Source organism: Lynx rufus, unplaced genomic scaffold, assembly GCF_022079265.1.
Source record: "Lynx rufus isolate CCGP_SWC_20201006 ecotype Redwood Valley unplaced genomic scaffold, mLynRuf1.p SCAF_18, whole genome shotgun sequence".
NCBI lineage: Eukaryota > Metazoa > Chordata > Mammalia > Carnivora > Felidae > Lynx > Lynx rufus.
In genome coordinates this window covers 6,449,521-6,471,713 of record NW_025814832.1, presented here as the reverse complement: position 1 = coordinate 6,471,713, position 22,193 = coordinate 6,449,521, and the positions used below count along the sequence as shown (strand labels likewise).

At 38.1% G+C, this 22,193-nt stretch overlaps 3 protein-coding genes across 9 annotated transcripts in view; 2 read left to right on the top strand and 1 right to left on the bottom strand.

The window, feature by feature from the left end:
• Positions 1–22,193, bottom strand: part of NF1 (neurofibromin 1) — a 248,210-nt gene that overhangs the window by 54,410 nt on the left and 171,607 nt on the right. The gene's annotated exons all lie outside the window — the stretch shown is intronic.
• On the top strand, positions 205–8,313 carry EVI2B (ecotropic viral integration site 2B). The gene is made up of 2 exons (XM_047080764.1): positions 205–313; positions 6,559–8,313. Exon 2 carries the CDS (start codon positions 6,572–6,574, stop codon positions 7,925–7,927), a length of 1,356 nt encoding a protein of 451 aa, XP_046936720.1. The 5' UTR covers positions 205–313; positions 6,559–6,571; the 3' UTR covers positions 7,928–8,313.
• On the top strand, positions 15,510–19,241 carry OMG (oligodendrocyte myelin glycoprotein). The gene is made up of 2 exons (XM_047080765.1): positions 15,510–16,615; positions 17,445–19,241. The coding sequence occupies exons 1-2, from the start codon at positions 16,613–16,615 to the stop codon at positions 18,771–18,773; spliced, it is 1,332 nt and encodes a 443-aa protein (XP_046936721.1). The 5' UTR covers positions 15,510–16,612; the 3' UTR covers positions 18,774–19,241.

Below are 22,193 nucleotides of genomic sequence, written 5' to 3'. Positions count from 1 at the left end.
AATCACATTACTAGAGAGTCTCAAATGTTTACTTACCAATATTAATTAAAAGCATTCAAATCATAGAGCTGCAAATCGTGTTTCAAAATAAGTTCTCTTAAAGTAGTGCCTTTCTTAGTCATTTTGTGGCTTATTGCACTTCCTGAACCAACTATCCATCAACTTCCTCTTCTTCTACAGAAAGCATTTCAGTTTGCTACAGGACCATTTTTAATCTGAATTGAACCACCCCTTTTGCTTCCTTAGCCAAATCACCAAAATGTCCAGTTAGAACAAGAACTTAGCATTCTGCAAAAAGAAGTTAACAGCTGAGGTAAGAAAATTTTCACACAGGCAATCTGGTTTGATCTTTGTTATATATAAAGTTTATTTTTAAAACTAAAATGGTGTTAGGGTTTTAAACATAAACTCTGCTAGTCTAAAGATGTCTATAACGGTTTTGTAATTTATTGCATGGTATCAAAAAAATTCAGTGTTGAGCTTGCCTTGGAGAAAAATGTTCAGTTAGGTTTGTATAATATAAGCCCTTTTAAGTTTATTCAATCACAATGGTTAGTTAGCCTTAGTTCTGTAATTAAAAGATATAAACTATAAACATAGTGGATAAAGCTAAGGGTTAGAAGTAAAACTAGAATCCATGGGATATGAGTGAATTTACAAGCCCCAAATACCAACTGTGAAAAATTCTAACTTGCTTCTTATAAGATGTTCCTACATGTAACATAATCCATAGATTTAAATTGTTTTTTTATCCTCTTTAGTTTCCACGGTAAAAACGGTCATCTTCACCTTCACTTAATTTAAAAAGAAAGCAAAGGAGATTAGATGAGATACTCAATTATCATTATTACATATGCTTTAATTTTTACACAAATGGAATTTTAAGTAAAAATTTGATACTTAAGTAATAATTTTATATTTATATTTAAGTAATAAGTAAGAATTTTATATTTAAGTTAAAGGAAAATATTATGGCTCATTTTTAAAGCTCACTAAGACAAAACTGTTATGACAAAATGTGTGTACATGTATTCATATCATGTACGTATTTATGCCACACATTATCATCTGAGCCTTTAGTAACCAGTATGAGATATAGGAAAAAAACACTCACAGGATAAATAATAGAAAATTGCTACCATGCATAAAACATGCCTATTCTGTGAGTAAACTGGGCAGTTACAAAGTAAATACCCTCCAAAACAAAAATTGCAAAGGGTTTAGTTTACATAGACTTGTAATATCACAGAATAAATTCATAATGGGTGATACTCTGTTTCAACATTTCATAAATATTTATGACTTTCCCTTATAGAAGTCCACTTTGGATTTTTTTCTAAGTAATTATTACATAAGTTAGAAAATAAAGATTTTTATCTCTCTTTTTTTTTTCTTAGACAAGATTTGTCTATATTTTCAAAGGGTCAGTTCGATGGTACTTGTGAGTTTAACAGTACTTGTGTTTTTCAACGAATTCCTGTATAACTCTACTTGGAAGGAAATTATGAATTCTGAAAAAGTTCAAATTTGTTAAATATAAATCTGATGTCTTTCAATGTCCAATCTTTAGAAGTTACCTCAAATATGATAGCTTATAAGCTAACCATTCAAAATCCCACAACTGTTTTCATAGAATCAGAGGACTAAATGGTTTTCTAGTTTTTTCCCTACCATTTACTCAAGACAGCCTCCAAAAGTTATTTACGTATCTGTTCTCAGAGATCCCACGTCTCCTTCCTTCATAAAACATTCCTGCTTCGTAATTTTACTATGAAAGACAGTGCAGCATATCTAGTGACTTGGGACAGAAGGAAACGGCTCTGGTACACAACTGGTATTTCTTTAACAGTGCCTCTATTTACAGCTGTGACACTCTGGCAAGTTACCCCACATCTCTGTGCCTCAGTTTCTTTATCTATAAGATGAAGGTAACACTACCTTGCTCATTAAAATAGGGTAGTACCTAACATTTAATGGGTACTCAGTAAATGATAGCTATTATTATCAATAAAAGTCACCAAATACTTCCTATTATAGTTCAAGGTTAATCTCTTTTGCCACTCTTCCTCAAGACAAAGAATTGGTGTTTTCTTCCTTTTATGATTTAATAACAACCAGCTGGAGATACACTAATAATAAATTTTAATCTATCTTGTAACTTATTACATCAAAGCAGTAATAATATCAAAGCCATAATAATTCAGGTATTATTATACCTATACTTGACTTTTTCCCTAGAATATGTTCTCCAATCTCCATGATTCTCTTTAAATGACAAATGACCTGGGGCGCCTGAGTGGCTCAGTCAGTTGAGCGTCCGACTTCGGCTCAGGTCATGATCTCACACTCCATGAGTTCAAGCCCCATGTCAGGCTCCATGCTGACAGCTCAGTGCCTGGAGCCTGCTTCAGATTCTCTCTCTGCCCCTCTCCTGCTCATACTCTCTGCCTCAAAAATAAATAAAAACATTAAAAAAAAATTAAAAAAAATGACAATGACCTATTTCTTATCATATGCAACTTAACAGAATTTTAACTGTACTTTCTTTTTTAAAGTTTGTTTATTGACACACACACACACACACACACACACACACACACACACGAGCAAGGGAGGGGCAGAGAGAGAGGGAGAGAATTCCAAGCAGGCTCTGCACTGTCAGCACAGAGCCCAACGTGGGGCTCAATCTCATGAACCGTGAGATCATGCATGACCTGAGCTGAAATCAAGAGTCAGACACTTAACCAACTGAGCCACCCAGGCGCCCCTAACTATACTCTTTATATCCTTATGCCATTATATTTATGAGAACATGGCTAATATATGAGGACTCCTACTTCACTGTAACTTCTTGTACAGTTAGTTAAAATATAGCTGTCGTTTTCCTTCCTCTTTTAAAACGTTTTAAAATATTCAGGAAAAGCAAAGGACCCAAATCACAGATTTTTGACCTCAAAGTTGTCAGCCTATAATAATGAGCAAGATACTGGCATACAAAGGTAGACAAATTTGGGATGTGCTTGAGCAGCAGACTAAGGGATTTTTAGAAACATGCTTTGCTACGTGCATGGGTTCTTTAGAATAATGAGCAGGCATGCTTGTGAACAGTGCCAGGAAAAAATTTCAAGTGTCTTCAGGATACTTAGAAGAGATAGGAGAGCCTGAAATGAAAGACAAGGGAGTCTGAGAAGACAGGTGAGTCAAGTCCTCCATTTGGGAAGGCTGCTCTTGGTTGCTTCCTTGTGTCCGCAGATACAGGCTAGTGACAGAGCACAGCACTTCGTGGGCCTTTCATCTACTTCAATCTTCTCTCCCAACTTCTTTCTAATTTTGCCCACCTTAATCAAATACCCTAATTTCTTGCTAGTTTACATAACCACTACTTTTTCTTTAGCTTTTCATTAACTTTTCTTTTCAATAATTTCTCTAGTCCATTGACCTTCTCCTTTTCCATATGTTTGCTGCTTCCTTTAATTTTTGCTTTATTTTTCTCCTTGGTGTTATTTTTTTTATTTCTTTGCACTCCTTTTTTCATTTCATCATATCTGACATCTTCTTTTTACTCCCCTGCCCCATATGGTTCTTTCTTTCTGCCTCTCTCCCTACAGAAGCAATGTTGGTACTTCAGGTACACATGGTTTATATATTTTAAAAACTACGTATGTTAAAGAACTTTCTTTCTGCACCGGTCGTAACAACTGCCTCACTTCTCTGAGTTAGAAAAAGTCAGTTTCTTCACCATTAGGCCCCCTATTTATTCCTCTTTTAAATCCTGCTCTTTCTTTTCTGGGCTGTTCTGATTTGCTGCAGAATTCTAACAGATTCTAACACTCTGATGTAGCAGATGCTAGGAGGGTAGACAGCTAACTGAAGAGTGGGAAAAAGAGATAAGATAGGTAAAAAATAGAATTTGGTTTTGATATTGCTGGAACCCTTAAATGACAAGCAAAAAATCTCATATACTCAAAAGTTTTATGGTCTTCCTATTGACCACAGGAAGACCAAAGAAGTGATGAACCTATCAAAATTGATCTTACAAATTAAAATAGGTTTATAATTATGTTCCTGTTTGAGGTCTTTCCTTCTCTAACGCCTTTTTCAGCTAACTGAAAAGAGGAACCATGTGGGTTTTTTACAAATTTTAAGCGAAGTCACAAAAGAGGAAACATTTTTGGCCGAAGCCAATTTATGGCCTATATTTTCCATTGCTTTGGATGGCATTTTTTAAAAAACTAAAGTGAAACTCTGAAGAATAACTTGTTGAGGGGCTGATGCTCTTAAGAATAGCAAGTGGGAACTGTGCATGGATAACCATCTAGAGATGATTCAAATCCCCATATTTATGCCAAAAGGTTCCATTTCTTTCCCTATTAAGCCTTTTGCAAAATGGATACAAAGCATAATTTAATAACTTTGATTTCATCTTCTCTGCTTACATTCTGGCAGAAGTATTCATAGATACTGAAAAATTGAAAAGGAAAGGAGCCATGAAGCCAATACAGGTTAGGTATTTACTAAGCTCCTAACATACATGGCTCTTTGCTGTAAAGGAGCCAAAATGTAAACCCTGAGGTGGTTTAGACGAGTAGAAAGAGCATATGCTTGTGAATCAGATGGTCCTGGGTACAAATGCCATTCTGTCACTAATAGTGACATAACACTGGGCAAACTTTTTTTTTAAATGATTTCTTAAAATGTTTATTTTTGAGAGAGAGAGAGAGAATGAACGGGGGAAGAGGCAGAGAGAAGGGAGACACAGAATCCGAAGCAGGCTCCAGGCTCTAAGCGGTCAGCACAAAGCCCGATGTGGGGCTTGAACTCACAAGCCTTCGAGCCATGAGATCGTGACCTGAGCTGAGGTCGGCCGTTTAACCAACTGAGCCATCCAGACACGCCTTTCTAATCTACATATAGTTTCTAATCATATATACCAGGATCTAACACCCTGAGATGTTCCTTTCCCTAATGTTAAGAAACAACCAAATAGTTATCATTGTGTTTAATGATGTACAAAACAGGTATATCACACCTAGTGTTGAACACCGTCTTAGTGTAACTCCTCACTTTAGAGATAAGGCAACTGAGAGCAGGAGAGATGAAATGACTAGTTCTCATAGTTAGATGGAGAGTTACATGCTGGAAGTAGACCTGGAACTTAACTCTTCAAGTTTTACCATCTACCACATCCCACAAAAAGCCCTGCCTGCCAAACTTACACATGTGCCTTCTCTACCCGTGTCCATATGTTGTTTCCTTGACTGGAATATTTTATTTGCTTAATTCGTTCTTACAGACCTTTCAAAATTCAGTTCAAGTTTTACTTCTCCGAGAAACCCTCCCTGAAGACCTCCCAGGCTATGTTAGTTCCTCTGTGCATCTCTTGCATACATTTATGAGAAAACTTATTAAATTATTACAATTATTACTTGTTTCCACCACTAGAAAACTAGAAACTATATTTTGGGTGTGTGTGTGGGGGGGTGTCTCTCAAACCTAGAACAGGCCTGACACAAAGATAGTGTTCATCGATAAATAAATGAGAGCATCGGCAAGACAACACTAACCAACTGGACAGAACGGTCTCAGATTCAGAGATCACTTAGGATTCTGAGTTGAGTGGACTCCTTTAAGAGTATGAGCTCCTAATGACATATGTCCTAATGACATAGTGCTAGACTCTGAGGATGCTGCAGAGCCTACGAACACAGTAGACTCTGTGCATGAAAAACTTACCAAAGGCAATACCATTAATGAAAATAGAGAAGAGAGGAGTCAGTTTTGACATAAAGATGATGAAGACGGATTGATCTGAGTATGTTAAATTTGCTGGCAGTAGGATATATACATGGAGATGTCCACCAAGAAGTCATGGAAAGCAATCGGAATTAAGGAGATTTAGGCTGGACGTGCAGGTTTGGGAGTTATGGCATATAGGCGAGAGCTGAAATTTTATAGATTCAGGATCAGAGAAAAGCTGGTAAGAGTGAGGACTGAATACCAAGTACCCATATTTAAGAAGAGAAAAACAGGAGCTAGTGAGATTAACATGAAAGGAAGACTATCACAAAGAGCTACTTGAATAGTAGTGAAGGCACAGTCAATAGTGTCAAAAGTGGTTCAGAGAGGGAGGAAAGAAAAAGAAAGAATAAAGAAAAAGACTGTTGGATTAGGTAATAGATGATTATCGGTGTCCTTCAAAGCAACAGGACTGGTATATTTCTAGTTGCAAGGAAGAGAAAAGTAGAGAGCATATGGAACCAGCACACAGAGCCTATGTGTTTAAGAAGTAGGACTGTGAAATGAAGGATTATGAGGTAATGAAGCTAAAGGGGTAGCAGGGCCAAGTACAGATCTGATGAAAGAACGAAGAGAGACGTTTGCCTCTGAGGTCCACGTGTTTTATGGTTAAGTTTAGGATGTATTCAAGAGTATTTACACTGCAGTGTATGAAGTCTAAATTAGAAACGATAAATACTTCTCAAATACCTACCTACTTTGTGCCAGACACCAAATAACACCTGTCTTTCTTTCTTTCATTATAAAACCACTGATAAAAAGGAAACATTCTGAAATGGATCCCAAATATTTCATCTTAATTTTGTTTTGTGGACACCTCAGTGATACATTTCTCTTAACGACAGAAGACATTACAACAGAGTCTCCTGTATTTACATCATCAAGGCTCAATGTCTCAGCTAATTCTCAAAACACAACAGGGAATCCTTGGAGTCAACCAACAGAATTCAACCATGTTTCTTCTGCACAACCAATATCAACTGCCAAAGTTGCTGGTGGACAATCAATACCAGGGGCCTATGCTCCTTCTGAAAAACCAGCAGCGCACACTTCTGCTGGGCAACCACCTGCCTCTGACATCACCAGACAACCAATACCAACGGCCAACGCCTCCTCCCGACAAACAGTACTCCCTGTGCTTACCTCTGCCGGACAACTACCACCATCTGCCCATACTTCTACCAAACAACTGCCGCCATTTCTCTACACTTCCACTCAACAACCATCGTCTATCCACACGTCTTCTGGAAAACCAGTACTACCAACTGTTCATAATCCATCTATACCACCAACCCCAAGTATCAAAAGTTCACAGAGGGTGACTCCAGGATTCATCCTAGAAACTACCAGTAACACAAATATCCCAGGGGAAACGAATTCTAATTCGATAGCTGCCACATTAGTGGGTGTAATTCTGACGTCTATGTTTGTAGCTATAATCATGATTGTGCTATGGAAATGCTTGAGAAAACCAGTTTCAAATGATCAGAATTGGGCAGGTAGGTCTCCATTTGCCGATGGTGAAACCCCCGACATCTGTCTGGATAACTTTAGAGAAAACGAAGCACCCGTGAAAAGGACATCAATTGTTTCACTTATGCCCTGGAAACCAAGCAAAAACACACTCATAGCAGATGACTTAGAAATTAAGTTGTTTGAATCAAGTGAACACATTGGAGATTCCAACAACGCCAAAACAGAGAAAATAAAAGATCAGGTAAATGGTACATCAGAGGAGAGTGCTGGGGGATCAACGATCGGCACTGCTATTTCTTCTTCAGATGATGCAGATTATCCACCACCTTCCCCACTTCTTGATTTGGAAGGACAGGAGAGTAACCAATCCGACAAACCCACAATGACAATTATATCTCCTCTTCCAAACGAGTCCACCAATCTCCCACCATCTCTGGACTGTCTCAATCAAGTCTGTGAAGGTTACAATTCTGAGTTTGAACAATCATTTCCACCTCCTCCCGACTCATTTCACTTGCCCCCGGCACCAGAAGATTTCATGAAAAACCAGGAAGATTCCCACAATGAGATCCAGGGTCAGGAATTCTCTATTCCTCCTGACTCTGGTCAAGACCACAGTGAATCCTTGCCACCCCCACCTGAAGAACTGTTATAAATACTGTAATTTGCTTTTTAGCTGATTTTCCATCCTTCCTACAGAACTCCATCTTTTTTTTCTCTTCATGTGATGAAATATATTAAAAGGCAACTGGTAGCCAATTTTGATTTTTATTCAGGAACTACCTGAAATCTGCTAAAGCCCAAGTGCATGGCTGGAACTTATTTTTAAAAAATGACATAACAGTGATCTATTTACTAGCTATTGTACCTAACTTTAATGTAGAGAACATTTTACCTATGTGGATGGTATGTATGTCAGTAACTTAGCCACTTTGGAAATAAGCACTCTACATATAGTTAATATCATCTAATGGATATATATTTTTTTCCTGAATAGCTGTGTGTAAAGTTACATTGAATAAATAACACTTTGTTTTTCCATTTCAAAGTTTGAGATGGGGAGGGAGGGGATGAGAAATTAAATACATACTCCAAGTTTTAAACAAAACTCCAAATTTTATTTAAAGTTTTTAATTAAAAAATTTTTTTAAATGTTATTTCTTTCTGAGAGACAGAACGCGAGCAGGAAAGGGGCAGACAGAGAGAGGGAGACACGGAATTGGAAGCAGGTAGTCACAGCACAGAGCCTGACGCGGGGCTTGAACTCACGAGGTGTGAGATCATGGCCTGAGCTGAAATTGAGAGTCGGACGCTTAACTGACTGAGCCACCCAGGCGCCCCTTTAAGATTGATTTTTAAGTAATCTCCACACACAATGTGGGGCTCAAACCTATAACCCCAAGATTAAGAATCGCATGCTCTGCTGACTGAGCCAGCAGGGTGCTCTAAAACTCCAAATTTTAAATTAACACCTCAAGTATTAAATACATATTCCAAGTTTGTGGGGATGAGAAACTAAAATGCATGTTTGAGAATACAAAAATTTCCTTTTAGCTCTCACTGGAAACAGTAAAGCAAGTATGTTAAAACATCAAATTGTGGGGGTGGGGTTGGATTGGGGATGTTTACTCTGAAAAAAATATAAGCATGCACCATAAACTGTAGACATTGGGGGAGCACAATTTTTTAAACTAACATCCTTTTTAAAATTTTTATTTGAGTTTATTTATTTATTTTGAGAAAGAGAGAATTCGAGCAGGGTAGGGGCAGAGACAGCAGCAGGGAGACAGAATCCCAAGGAGGCTCCACACTGTCAGCACAGAGCCTGATGCAGGGCTTGAACTCACAAACTGTGAGATCATAACCTCAGTAGAAATCAAGAGCTGGACACTTAACCGATTGAGCCACCCAGGCGCTCCTAAAACTAAGCATCTGTAAAAATTTCTTCGTTCTATGGCTCTAGCACCCAAACAAAATGAAATCTTATAAAGGAAAACAAAAAATAAAACCACACACACAAAACCACACTTCTATGGCTCCATTCCAAATTTGAATGATTTTTCCAAGAAAAACAGACTACATCAAATACAGATGATTCTCAACTTTCCCTAAATGGACACTTTCTGACACTATACATTTAAACTCTTAAACTACCTTTCCTATGCAGAATTTCATCTTTTCTCCATTACCTGACAAGTGATGAAACTGAGTTACCAGAGTAGGGGTGGACCTAATCTTTGTCAGAGTCCAGGCGGTGAGCGTTCCTGGGCTAGGCTTGTGGGGGTGCCGGCCTGTGCCCACAAAAGTGTTTCTTTGCCCAACAAGCATGTGGTCTTCTTCCTTACCCTAGCCATCACTCAGAATAAAATGTGGTGGTCTTGTCAGTAGTTTAACCGTGAAGAACTCCTCATTACTGTGGGGTTTTTCAGAACAAAATACAGTATTTATTTGTAGCACTGGTGTTCAAGAAACTAACAAAGCTCCCACTTTAGTAAAAAAACAAAAACAAAAACAAAAAACTAGCGGGCTTTTCTGGACACTGAAATTTTATACACAATATTTCCCTTTAAATCTTTTAAACCATCCCTTAATGACCATTAAAAAGGCTTATCTGCAGAAACACTTCCTTGGACTTATTTTCCCGGCGTTTATTCCTGAAGCATGTCTCTTGCCATATTACACTGGTTCTTCGTCTCCCACTTGAAAACGCTTCTTTCATGTTGTTTTTCAAACTTAGCATTTTTAAGGTTAATCCTACTCAGCAGCAATCAGGAGTTTAAGAATTTCCTATGAATTTCCTGAATTCTATTTAGGATAAATAAGCTATGTTTTTATATTTGGTCAAGACCTTGATGTGCTTTAAATCATCATTAACCTTTCTCATTTCACATGTAAGATGGTTACTCAAGAGGCTCTTTCCACACTTCTGTTCTTCTTTCTCATTACCTTTTTTCCTGATCTCTTGAAGGATGGGTGCTGGGAAATATAGGGAAACACCAACTCTTACGGATAAATCAGGAGCCGATGACCTGGTCATAGTCCCATCTGATTTCTTCAAACCCTACATGCAGCTTTCTTCCTTCTGTTCTCTGTACAACTGAAGAGCAGTCTTACTGTCAGCAGCTAGTTTTGGGTGTTGTCTTTTTTAAAAAATTCTCTGCCAGGGGGAGAAAGAATTCCCATTTACTGCATGTAATTTTCCCCACTGAGGTCAGTGGAAGCTGAGCAGCCAAACAGTGGCGATCCTTGCTTAATCAGCAGAAAGAAATGCAAGCTAATAAAAGACATCCAGGAGAGAAGAAAGTGCTGGAACAAAGAAAAACCTACAAAAAAGATGGAAGAGCCAGGATCCAGAGTGGAAGAAAAATTTTGTTTCATGAAAATGGGAAAAGGACAAGGCCCAGGGGGATAAAACGTAGACTGAACTACCATACGGCAGTGGTGCTCTTACCAGATCAGCACTAACCAGATTCAGAAACAACCCTGAAGACCATCCAGCTCAACTCCTTTTATTTGTTAACTGATGAGAAAATAGGCCAGAAAGAGTAGTGACTTGCTTAGTAGCGGTGCTAAAAGCTGAGTTTGTTCCCTGACTCCTGGGTCAGGACTCTTTTCACTAGTAGAGGACCAAAGAGCACCTATGTCATGCATTGCAACATATATGTATCACACATGTACTCCATTTGGTGTTGGTAGTGGGGGACACAATGATGTGTGCTGTAATTGTTATTACCTAGATCTAATCAAAAAGTAACGTAGCAAAATATTTGGGCACCTATGGTTAAAACATTATAATAATCATGCACTGTGATACTTATACCTGATTAGACAAATGGAATGCAAAGTCCAGAAATAGACTCAAATCTCAAATCAGTGGAAGAAATATGGGGACAATTGGATAGACATTTGGAAAAAGATAAAATTGGATCCATACATTAGGATAAGCACCAAACAGACCAGAGATATAAATATAAAACATGAAATTATATAAGTAATAGAAAAAAATATGAGAATTGCTTTATAACCTGGAAGAAAAAAATCTTCCCAGCTGAGACTCAAACTCCATAAGCAATAAAAAGAAAAGGAAAATCCAATTATATAAAAAACTTTTCACTGTCAAAAAACCAAAAGCAAATTCCACTGTAATAAAGTCAAAGGCAAACTGGAAAAAATTTGCAACCATAAGACAAAGGGCTAATATTTCCGAATTAAAAAAAAAATTCTACTTGGGGGGGAAGGAAGGACCCACAACAATATAGAAAAAAATGTCCAAAATGTAAAAGACAGTCACAGAAGAAAAAATTTTAATAGCTCCTGAAAACAGAAAGATGTACAACTTTCTTCAAATTAGAGCACTGTATTTAAAATTACCCTGAGATACTGATCCCAGCGGATTGCTATAAATCCAACAGTTCAACAACAAAGTGTATGGTGAGGTGACAGAGAATGACACCGTGATTCACTGTTGAGGGGGCTGCAGAATGGTATGGACTACACAGAAAAATGCGGTAATATCCAGACAAATTCCAAATGCATTTACCTTTTCACCAAGCAATCCTACTTCTAGGAATCTTTTTCAAAGATTCACCGGACAAAATATGAAGTTACTTAGGTGCCAGGGTATTCACTGGCATTATCTGTAACAGCAAAAGTCTGGTAACAACACAGATGTTCATAATAGGGATGGTGGAATAAACCATGGTAAGTACAATCCCATAAAGAGTACTAAGCATTGTGAAATGAATGTGAAAGATCTCTATTTGCTGATGGGAAATGATCTTCAAGATATATTAAGGAAAAAAAGAATAAGATGTATAACAGCATATTTAGTATGCAGCCCTTAATACAAGCAAAGGGAATAAGAACATACAATACATACATATTTTAATATGTTTGCAAAAAAAAGACAGACAGTTAATATAAAACCAAAAGTTAATACAAATAGTCACCACCAATAGGAGGAAGAGTAGAATAGGGTGAAGGGGACACAGAAGCAAGATTTCTCTGAATATATCTTGTTATATGGTTTTGACTTAAGCAGTCCCTAAAAACTATTAACTAATAGAAACAAATGAACCCAACTTTATGTAAAGTTGGTGACATAAACAGAGAAAAAAACATTATTTCAAGTTGTATTAGACAACAGAATGGACTATACATCCTTAGTGAATTTTATTCTAAGAACAAAAAGAACTACAAAGAAATCTTAAATTTTATTCAATAGTGTGTAATCTGTCTCTAGCAATACGGGCATTATTTGAAACTATTGTACGATGATACGAATGAACAATTTTGTTAATGCTGTTAGGAACCATTTATAGGAAACATGGTGGACAGAGAAACAAGTTAAATGTTTACAAGGAAGCAAACATAAATCCAGAAGGAATAAATGAGTTCTGGCAACAAGCCAGTGGCATGGGAAAAAAAGGGGTGGGGAGGTGGGACAAGAAACTGATCCACATGGGTTCTAACCTGATCATTTCTATCTTGTCAGTTCATCCATGCCATTAAATACTTTGTTGAGTACTCTTGTTTCCAGCAGAAAATTCAGTCTGAATAGCCAACTATGTTACTAAAAACAGAAAATGTAGTACTTTTACTCTCAAATAAGCATGACAGATGTTACGAGTATAAGAAATGAAGAAATGAAGGGGCGCCTGGGTGGCTCAGTCAGTTAAGTGTCAAACTTCAGTTCAGGTCATGATCTCACGGCTCATGGGTTCAAGCCCCCTATCAGGCTCTGTGCTGACAGCTTGGAGCCTGGAGCCTGTTCTGGATTCTGTGTTTCCCTCTTTCTCTGCCCTTCTCCCGCTCATGCTCTGACTCTCTCAAAAATAAACAAACAAAAAACCCCCCAAAAAAAGGAAGAAAGAAAAAAAGAAAGACAGACAGACAGGGGTGCTAGGGTGGCTCAGTTGGTTAAGCACCCAACTCTTGGTTTCAGCTCAGGTCAGGACTTTGCATTCTGTATTAGCCCTGTACTGGGCTCCGTACTGTCAGTGCTTGAGATTCTCTCTCCCTCTCTCTCTGTCCCTCTCAAAATGAATAAACTTAAAAAAATATTTTTTTTAGGGGCGCCTGGGTGGCTCAGTTGGTTAAGCATTCGACTCTTGGGTTTGCGCTCACGTCATCATCTCACAGTTTGTGAGTTCAAGCCCTGCATCAGGCTCTGCGCTGTCTCCCTCTCTCTCTGCCTCTCCCCTGCTCACGCTGTCTCTCTCAAAATAAATAAACTTAAAAATATATATAAGAATAAAAAAAATTTTTAAGAAATAAAGACAAACTACTGTACTCTTATGGTGATGAGCACTAAGTATAGAATTGTTGAATCACTATATTGTACACCTGAAACGAATAGAACACTGTATGTTACCTATACTGGAACCAAGATTTAAAAACTTCATAAAAATATAAAATGGGAATCAGTAAAAAAAGAAAAAAAAAAAACAGACAGACAGACCGACCGACTGGGCTTCTAAATTGTTGATTACCATGGGACAGTTGTTCCCTGGCAGGGCAATCTGTTACACCTTTCACAAGGTTGGGGTAGGACAGGGCATTTCACAAAAGAGTATGTTAAATGAATATACAGCTTAGTCTCTAGAATATAATAGTTGCTTCAATAGCTGGAACTCCTGACTTGACAGACTTATCTAAAATGCAATTTGTCTGAAATCGTATCTAAAATAAGTTGTAACAAACACTTAAGGCTATACAAAATTATTTGAGTAACAGTAATATATGGTATTATTTTACTTGATGAGAGCTTCCAAAAACATAAGGGCAGATTGTTACAATTCAAATATATTAAAAATGTTTCCCCTTTATCTTTTTGAAAATTTTATAATAATCTTTGAATAATAGGAAGCAATTTGGTTATGTCCCCAAACTTGAAATGAGAAATACTGTCACTACCACCGTATTGGAATTTTCTAGTATATACAGCAGAATCTAATCTCAATAAAGCCTAAACCCAAATTCATTTGAGTCCGTAAGTTAATGAAATAACATGTTCCTGGTTTCAGAAAAAAAAAGTACTGGTAAGTATAATGGAACTGGGTAATTCTATTTCCACATTGATGTAATGAGACTTCCTAAAATTGTAACAGAGATTTAGGTGTCTGGTAAGCTGACCCTCAGTCTCATCCCTTGAAGTATAACAGTATATACGGGAGCTAAAATGTAAGAAATCTAAATGTCAAAACAATCGTTCTCTATTTCCACAATATTGCTGAACGTAGTATTTTTAACACATTACTTTTAAGCACTAAGATTGATGACTGGTTTCTGAAATCCATAGAAAGAATCTTATTAAGAGTCCAAGGGTGAACTCTCCAAGTAAAGTGGGAATAAAGCACCTAATCAATAATAAATCTCTAACACTGCAGACTTTTAAAATATAGATATTTTTTGAGGAACATGAATTTTATACAAAAGGTGACTCTTAGAGTATAGTTTCTTTTCTAAGAAAATAAACTTCAAATTTTAATATAATAAATTCTGTTTGGGGTAAAATCTGGGGCAAAGGAATGGCAAATTTAGAGAAAAACCAAGGATTAACAACAAGGCATAAGGAGATCTTCTTTACATGTAACATGCTAAGAATTGGTTTTTATTTTTTTTTTTAATTTTTTTTCAACGTTTATTTATTTTTGGGACAGAGAGAGACAGAGCATGAACGGGGGAGGGGCAGAGAGAGAGGGAGACACAGAATCGGAAACAGGCTCCAGGCTCTGAGCCATCAGCCCAGAGCCCGACGCGGGGCTCGAACTCACGGACCGCGAGATCGTGACCTGGCTGAAGTCGGACGCTTAACCGACTGCGCCACCCAGGCGCCCCAAGAATTGGTTTTTAAATAGTAACAGTTTGGTAATGAAAATCCCATAACTTTATTTGCTTTCTTTTCTAAGGTAAAGTGGATATTCTGGGAATTAGATTTGAGCTTTTACAGATTATTCATACAATCAATCCACCTAAGGGTGAAGCAGAAGCTACTACAAATCTAGTCACATTTTCTAAAACTCATGACCAAAGTTTTGCCTTTGACGTTATTTTGTGCAATTTTATTTCTTTAAAAAAATTTTTTTAATGTTTATTATTTTTGAAAAACAGAGCACAAACAGGGGAGGGCAGAGAGAGAGAGGGAGACACAGAATCTGAAGCGGGCTCCAGGCTCCGAGAGGTCAGCACAGAGCCCGACATGGGGCTCAAACTCACAAACCCTGAGATCAGGACCTGAGCTGAAGTCAGATGCTCAACTGACTGAGCCACCCAGGTTCCCCTATGCAATTTTAAAACTATAAATTGCTTTCTCAGTAAGGCAAAATGTGAAACGTTCTGAAGAAATCACCTAAAATTGATACAATTATTTTTAAAACACAAAATCAAATGAATACATGGTCACTCCTGTTGTATCGAAGATGTCTCTGGATGGAACAATACATATACCCACTCACTAAACGAAGTTGAGTTGCATAGAGAAAAAAGATCCTTAACCTAAAAGACATAAAATAAAACATGTTTATCTGACCATATGAATTTAACTAAAAGCATGAGATGCTCATTTAAAAATGTAGTCTTGCTTATGTGTAGTCTGGGCTAAATGATCCTTTGTACCAGAAAGATAATGACAAAATAACCCCATATGTAAGTACTTCGGTACTTCCGAAAAAGGAAGATTAAAGTGGTTGATAAATCTGAAAAGCTGATTATACATAATAATCAGCATGTTGGGGGAGCACCCGAAAATGAAACATAGATTGTATTCTGTTATTTTAAAAAGTGACAGGACAACTGAACCATTTTAGAAGAACATGAAAAGGCAGGAGTTAAAAATAGTTAAATTAACAGCTTAGAAAAGGACGGTCAAGTTCGTGTTCAATATTTTCCAACGTGTAAAGAGAATAAGGAGTAGAGGCTTTAAAAAGAGAACCGCACATTCTTCATGAGGCAATGTCAGAATGTGGAACCTGAGCTCAAATACACAGAAACGAGTGAGGGCCAGGTCTAATGGGCACGAGGCACCACATCCTCTGGCAAATTGGGAGGTAGATGGGCATGCTCCATGCTGTAAATTAAAAAAAAAAACAAACAAACTTGGGGGGCCCATTTTGTTGCGTGTGCACCTCTTGCACTAAATTTGAGTCAGCACCAATGACAGCGCTGCAGTCCTCTGTGGACTGATCAGGTGGCTGCAGAGCTCGGGCTCACAGCCGCACAACGCAGCTGAGCGGGCAAGCACAGCCCACAGCCAGAAGCGGCTCCCACTCTCCAGAGCAAGGCGACCTTTAAAGCTTAAGTTTCCCGGAGAAAATGAGATGCTGCTGCTGAAGACGACACTATGGTAAGCTGTTATTTAGATCAGTAAAAGACTGACTTGGGAATTTTTTTCCTTTTTTTAAAGAAAAAGTCAACGTGAGGATTGAATATATATTCAGTAGCAAGCAAGTGCATGCACCAGAAATTTGCTGCAGTGTCAGTGGAGGGGTTTCTTTTTAATATTCATTCACTTTGTAAATATACACGCTGCTTTCTTTTAGAATCGGCACTGAAACATACATTAAAAAATCACTATAAAATGGGAGGTTTAAATTATGGTATTGGTCTGAATTTTTCAAGTGCCTTGAAATGTTTTGCTAGGACATATTTATCCCAAAGAGACAAAGATGAATTTCAAAGTACTGTCTTAATATCTAAATCAAATCTTACTCTATACACAATATTGACTATTACATTACCGCAGAGATTTAAAAAAAACAAAACAAAACCCCAGGCACGACAGCCATTTTTTCCTATCTGAGTAAGAAGGGATATTCTCAAAAAGAGTAACAGCTTAAGATTCTGACTCTCTATTTGCAGAGAATGCCATTTTGTAATTTTAAGGCTCTGGGAAGATAAATAAGAAAGACTGGTAAAGGAAGGGAAAAAAGAAGGGAGAAAATACAGGAGCAAGTAGGGGGAGAGAGTCCCTCTCTACCACATAGCCCCAATTGAAGGATTAAGCATTTGGACTATAAATGAAGGGGAGCTTTGTTAGTTTAATCACTGGAACAATTATAAAAGGACTCAACAACAACGAGGTTTATTGAAAATTTTGCCTAATGCTAACTGACCCATGCAGATGCCTAATTGTGTTTGCATATTAAAAGAAGGGTGTATCTGTTTGTTTCCAGGCTTTGATGGAATATCAGATATTGAAAATGTCTCCCAGCTTGTTCATCCTTCTGTTTCTGACACCTGGTATTTTATGCATTTGTCCTCTCCAATGTATATGCACAGAGAGGCACAGGCATGTGGACTGTTCAGGCAGAAACTTGACTACATTACCATCTGGACTGCAAGAGAATATTATCCATTTAAATCTGTCTTATAACCATTTTACCGATCTTCATAACCAGTTAACCCAATACACCAATCTGAGGACCCTGGATATTTCAAACAACAGGCTCGAAAGCCTGCCTGCTCAGTTACCTCGGTCCCTCTGGAACATGTCTGCTGCTAACAACAACATTAAACTGCTTGACAAATCTGATACTGCTTATCAGTGGAACCTTAAATATCTGGATGTTTCTAAGAATATGCTGGAAAAGGTTGTTCTCATTAAAAATACACTGAGAAGTCTTGAGGTTCTCAACCTCAGTAGTAACAAACTGTGGACAGTTCCAACCAACATGCCCTCCAAACTACATATCGTGGACCTGTCTAACAATTCCTTGACACAAATCCTTCCAGGAACATTAATAAACCTGACAAATCTCACACATCTTTACCTGCACAATAATAAGTTCACATTCATTCCAGATCAAGCTTTTGACCAACTCTTTCAGTTGCAGGAGATAACCCTTCACAATAACAGGTGGTCATGTGACCACAAACAAAACATCACTTACTTATTGAAGTGGGTGATGGAAACAAAAGCCCATGTGATAGGGACTCCCTGTTCTAGCCAAATATCATCTTTGAAGGAACATAGCATATATCCCACACCTTCTGGATTTACCTCAAGCTTGTTCACCCTAAGTGGGATGCAGACAGTGGACACCATTAACTCTCTGAGTATGGTAACTCAGTCCAAAGTGACCAAAACCCCCAAACAATACCGAACGAAGGAAACAACGTTTGGTGCCACTCTAAGCAAAGACACCACCTTTGCTAGCACCGACAAGGCTTTTGTGCCCTACCCCGAAGATACATCCTTAGAAACCATCAATTCACACGAAGCAGCAGCTGCAACTCTAACTATTCATCTCCAAGATGGAATCGTTACAAACACAAGCCTCACTAGCTCAACAAAATCGTCCCCAACACCCATGACCCTAAGTATTACTAGTGGCATGCCAAGTAATTTCTCTGAAATGCCTCAACAAAGCACAACCCTTAACTTCCGAAGGGAAGAGACAACCACAAATGTAAAGACTCGCTTACCTTCTGCGGCAAGTGCTTGGAAAGTCAACGCTTCATTTCTCTTGATGCTCAATGCTGTGGTCATGCTGGCTGGCTGAGGGGCCGCAGCGTTTGAAGCCAATGAAAGAGCTCCCCCCTGATGTACAGTTGGGAAAATATGCCCCTATCTAACCAGTGATTCAAGCTACATAAGTATTCGAGAAAGCCAGTCTCACATTTCTGACTCTGATGTACACGAAGTAACTTGTCTTAAAGAAAAGAAGTGCACAATGTCTCGGTACTCGCTGCTATTTTACTGTCTTAAGTAACACGACTGAGTTTCTTTCTTTTTAACGAAATGTTTTCTTTTTGAGGCTTCAATTTACTGCACAAAATGTAAAGCATCTAAACTTTAATATGTATTTTATGTATGTTTACACTGTCAAACATCTGGGAAAAAAAAAATAAAAGGTCTATGCTCATAATTGTGTCATTTGGCTTTCTAGTCAGACCAACTTAATCTTTTCAGTGTAATTGAAATGACCGAACCATTTTTGTCCTAGGGTACTCTGGTAAAGTCTGTGCGGTAGATGAAAGAAATGTTGGAGGTATCCAAGGATTTTGCCACTAAAGTGTAACTGTGGTTGCTACCCCATGAATGGTTATGCCACATCATTATTTTACACACAAGCCATAATTGTTTCAAATCTAAATGATGTCCTGCTTCTGAGGAACTCTTGGCTACTTTACAGATTATATAATGGACAAAAGCTCTTCAAAAAGCTAGAAGACACTAGGCTTTGCATTTTAATCAGGAAAGTTTAACGGCTTTGTTTTTTGCATTTAAGAAAAGTATTAAAAATATCATAAAAAGTTTGGCTTTACAGATATGTAAAGGGACAGTTTTAGCGCATATTTAACAGACCATTTACTAATGAAAAATTTACACATTTACAAAATGAAAAGTCTTCTACGTATAGGAGAGGGAAATTTACCTTTTGTACGTCGGATGTCAGAATCTGATTTACCTCAATTAAAGATAAGGATAGATTCGGGATAAAATCCTGGGGGTCTAACAAACATGGGCACTACTAAGGAAGAAACAGGCAAGGAGAAAGGGAAGAAAAGACGAGATTCATCTGGTGCCACAACTGGGTGATGAACCCAATACAACACACAATATAGGACTAGGGCTGGGCCTAAGACCGATGTTCACACTCCAAATCAAATGCACTGGGCACAGCTAGGAGAAAATGGCGAATTTTCTACAAATACAAAAAAGAAAGCCACCTTATGAATTAGAGACGAACAAAAGTAATAGCCACGAGTCAGAAAAAGAAGCCCTGAAACAAGGCTAGATTAAAATGCAAGACAGCATAGCTGAAATAGGCCACAAATGAGGGATTTAAATTGTGAGACATAAGGAAGGCTCTATTTCAAGCAATTCCTAGAGTTGGAAGAGTCCAGAAAGAAACTCTGATGCTCCTTCCTAGGAAATTTTAAAATAAGACAAGACTTCTTTCCAGGTTTGGGAACCTTTCTGTTTGGGAGAGACAGAAAAGGAATAACCCTCTAACGTACTCTTTTGGTTTTAAAGGCCCGGGCTTATGGGAAAACTACTGTTAAGCTTCAATAAGGCTATTTCTCTCCTAGGCTGACTAGTACAGTGGCTCTTAAACATTCCCCTGCCCCAGCAAACCCAACTCACCATGTCAGGGAATCTCACCATGAAGAAAGGGGGTTATTTGAAAAAGTCCCCTAAATGATTTTAAAATTCATTACCTTTCTAAATGGGCAAGCTGCTTCCACTCCTCCTCGTCACTGACCTAGTCGCTTTGCCAGCGATGGTAAACACTACTCACTTACGGAGTGCCTGGGTGGCTCAGTCAGTTGAGCGTCCGACTTCGGCTCAGGTCATGATCTCACGGCTCGTGAGTTCTCGAGCCCTGCGTCAGGCTCCGTGCTGACAGCTCAGAGCTTGGAGCCTGCTTCTGATTCTGTGTCTGCCTCTCTCTCTGCCCATAACCCACTTGCATTCTGTCTCTGTCTCTCTCAAAAATAAATAAACATAAAAAAAAAAAAAAAAAAGACTAGTCACTTACACACCCTCCTCTACCAAACACTTATGTCAGGTTTCTGAAACACATAGAGTGAGCTTCCCAACAAGTAGGTTTCTTAGATGTCTTTCACTCTGAGGGTGCCAAAAATACAATGCTGTCTTAGAAGTGCTACAGGGACAAGTGACAAGAAGGTGAAATTATGGATTACAGCATTAGTAGCATCTATGGATTACACCAATCTTCCTGACTTGTCTGCAAAACGCAAAGGAAAAAAACGGAGTAAATTTACAAGTCAACTACACAGATTTCAAATCCTTAGAAAGAAGTATTACCTAGCCTTAAAGTAATTAGATAAACTTCCTTCTAAGGAAATTGTGTTCTTATCATTTTTAATGGAGGAGGACTCATTATTTGCCACTAAGACAAGAACTCCTGTATTACTGGCTCCATAAACATTTCAAAATACATTAGTCCTCTCAAGCTCATTAGATATATATCCATCCATTCATCCACCCCTCGGGCTTAATTCTATTTTATAAGTAACTTTTGTTTCTCACCAGTCAAGAGGATCCTAATAAGAGCACAAATACAAAGTAAATGCAATGAGGGATAAAATAGCAGGGAAGCATGTGTCTAAAGTTCTAGGCCTAAATCCTGCTTCTGTCACTTCTCAGCTGTACAATCCCGGCCATGTTACCACTGCTCAGGGTCAAGGTTTCCTCATGTCTAAAATGGACTAGCAGAACTTATTCATAGTGTTTTTCTTGAGGATCAAATGGTATAATTCACAGACAGCCTTATCATACTGTCGTGCTCCCCCCCCCCCCCACATTCTATATGCAGTAATGTTGCTGCTGCTGTTGTTAGGGTTATTATTATTATGGATATGCCCAAGCCCAATGCTTTTGAGAAATGCAGGTAGGAATACCCAAGCTCCACACCTTAACAGCAACAGAATGAAAGGATGTGCTGGCTTCAGTCGCTGCTTTTCCACCCTCCAGAGTTCAGGTTCAGATGTATGAGTGGAATAGGGATGCAGAAGAAAGAGAAACATTCACTATCACAGCAGAAGAAGAAGATGTCCTCTGTGGCTAAATTAAAAGATCACAAGTATGTGCTATTCAATAACCTTCCATAACAGTGCTCTGAAGCAGCAGCAAATTCCTTTAACCAACACCAAAGATGTCAAATGAAAGTCAACCTCAAATCTTTTTTAACATTATTCCTTATGCAGTGCGTTTTAAGAACTAGACAAAGAATGAGAGCATGCATGGCAAACTACCAGCCAGCATCACAGTTAAAAGTGACAAGTTATATTTCTATTAAAATCAGAATCAGAACGATGCCTATTTTGTCATCAATCTTTTCAACATTATTTGGGACATTCCAGAACAGGAATAACAGATACAATTATATGGAAATAGGAAACAAAACTATTACTATTAATAAACTGAAATAATGGTCTATCCAAAGGATTCC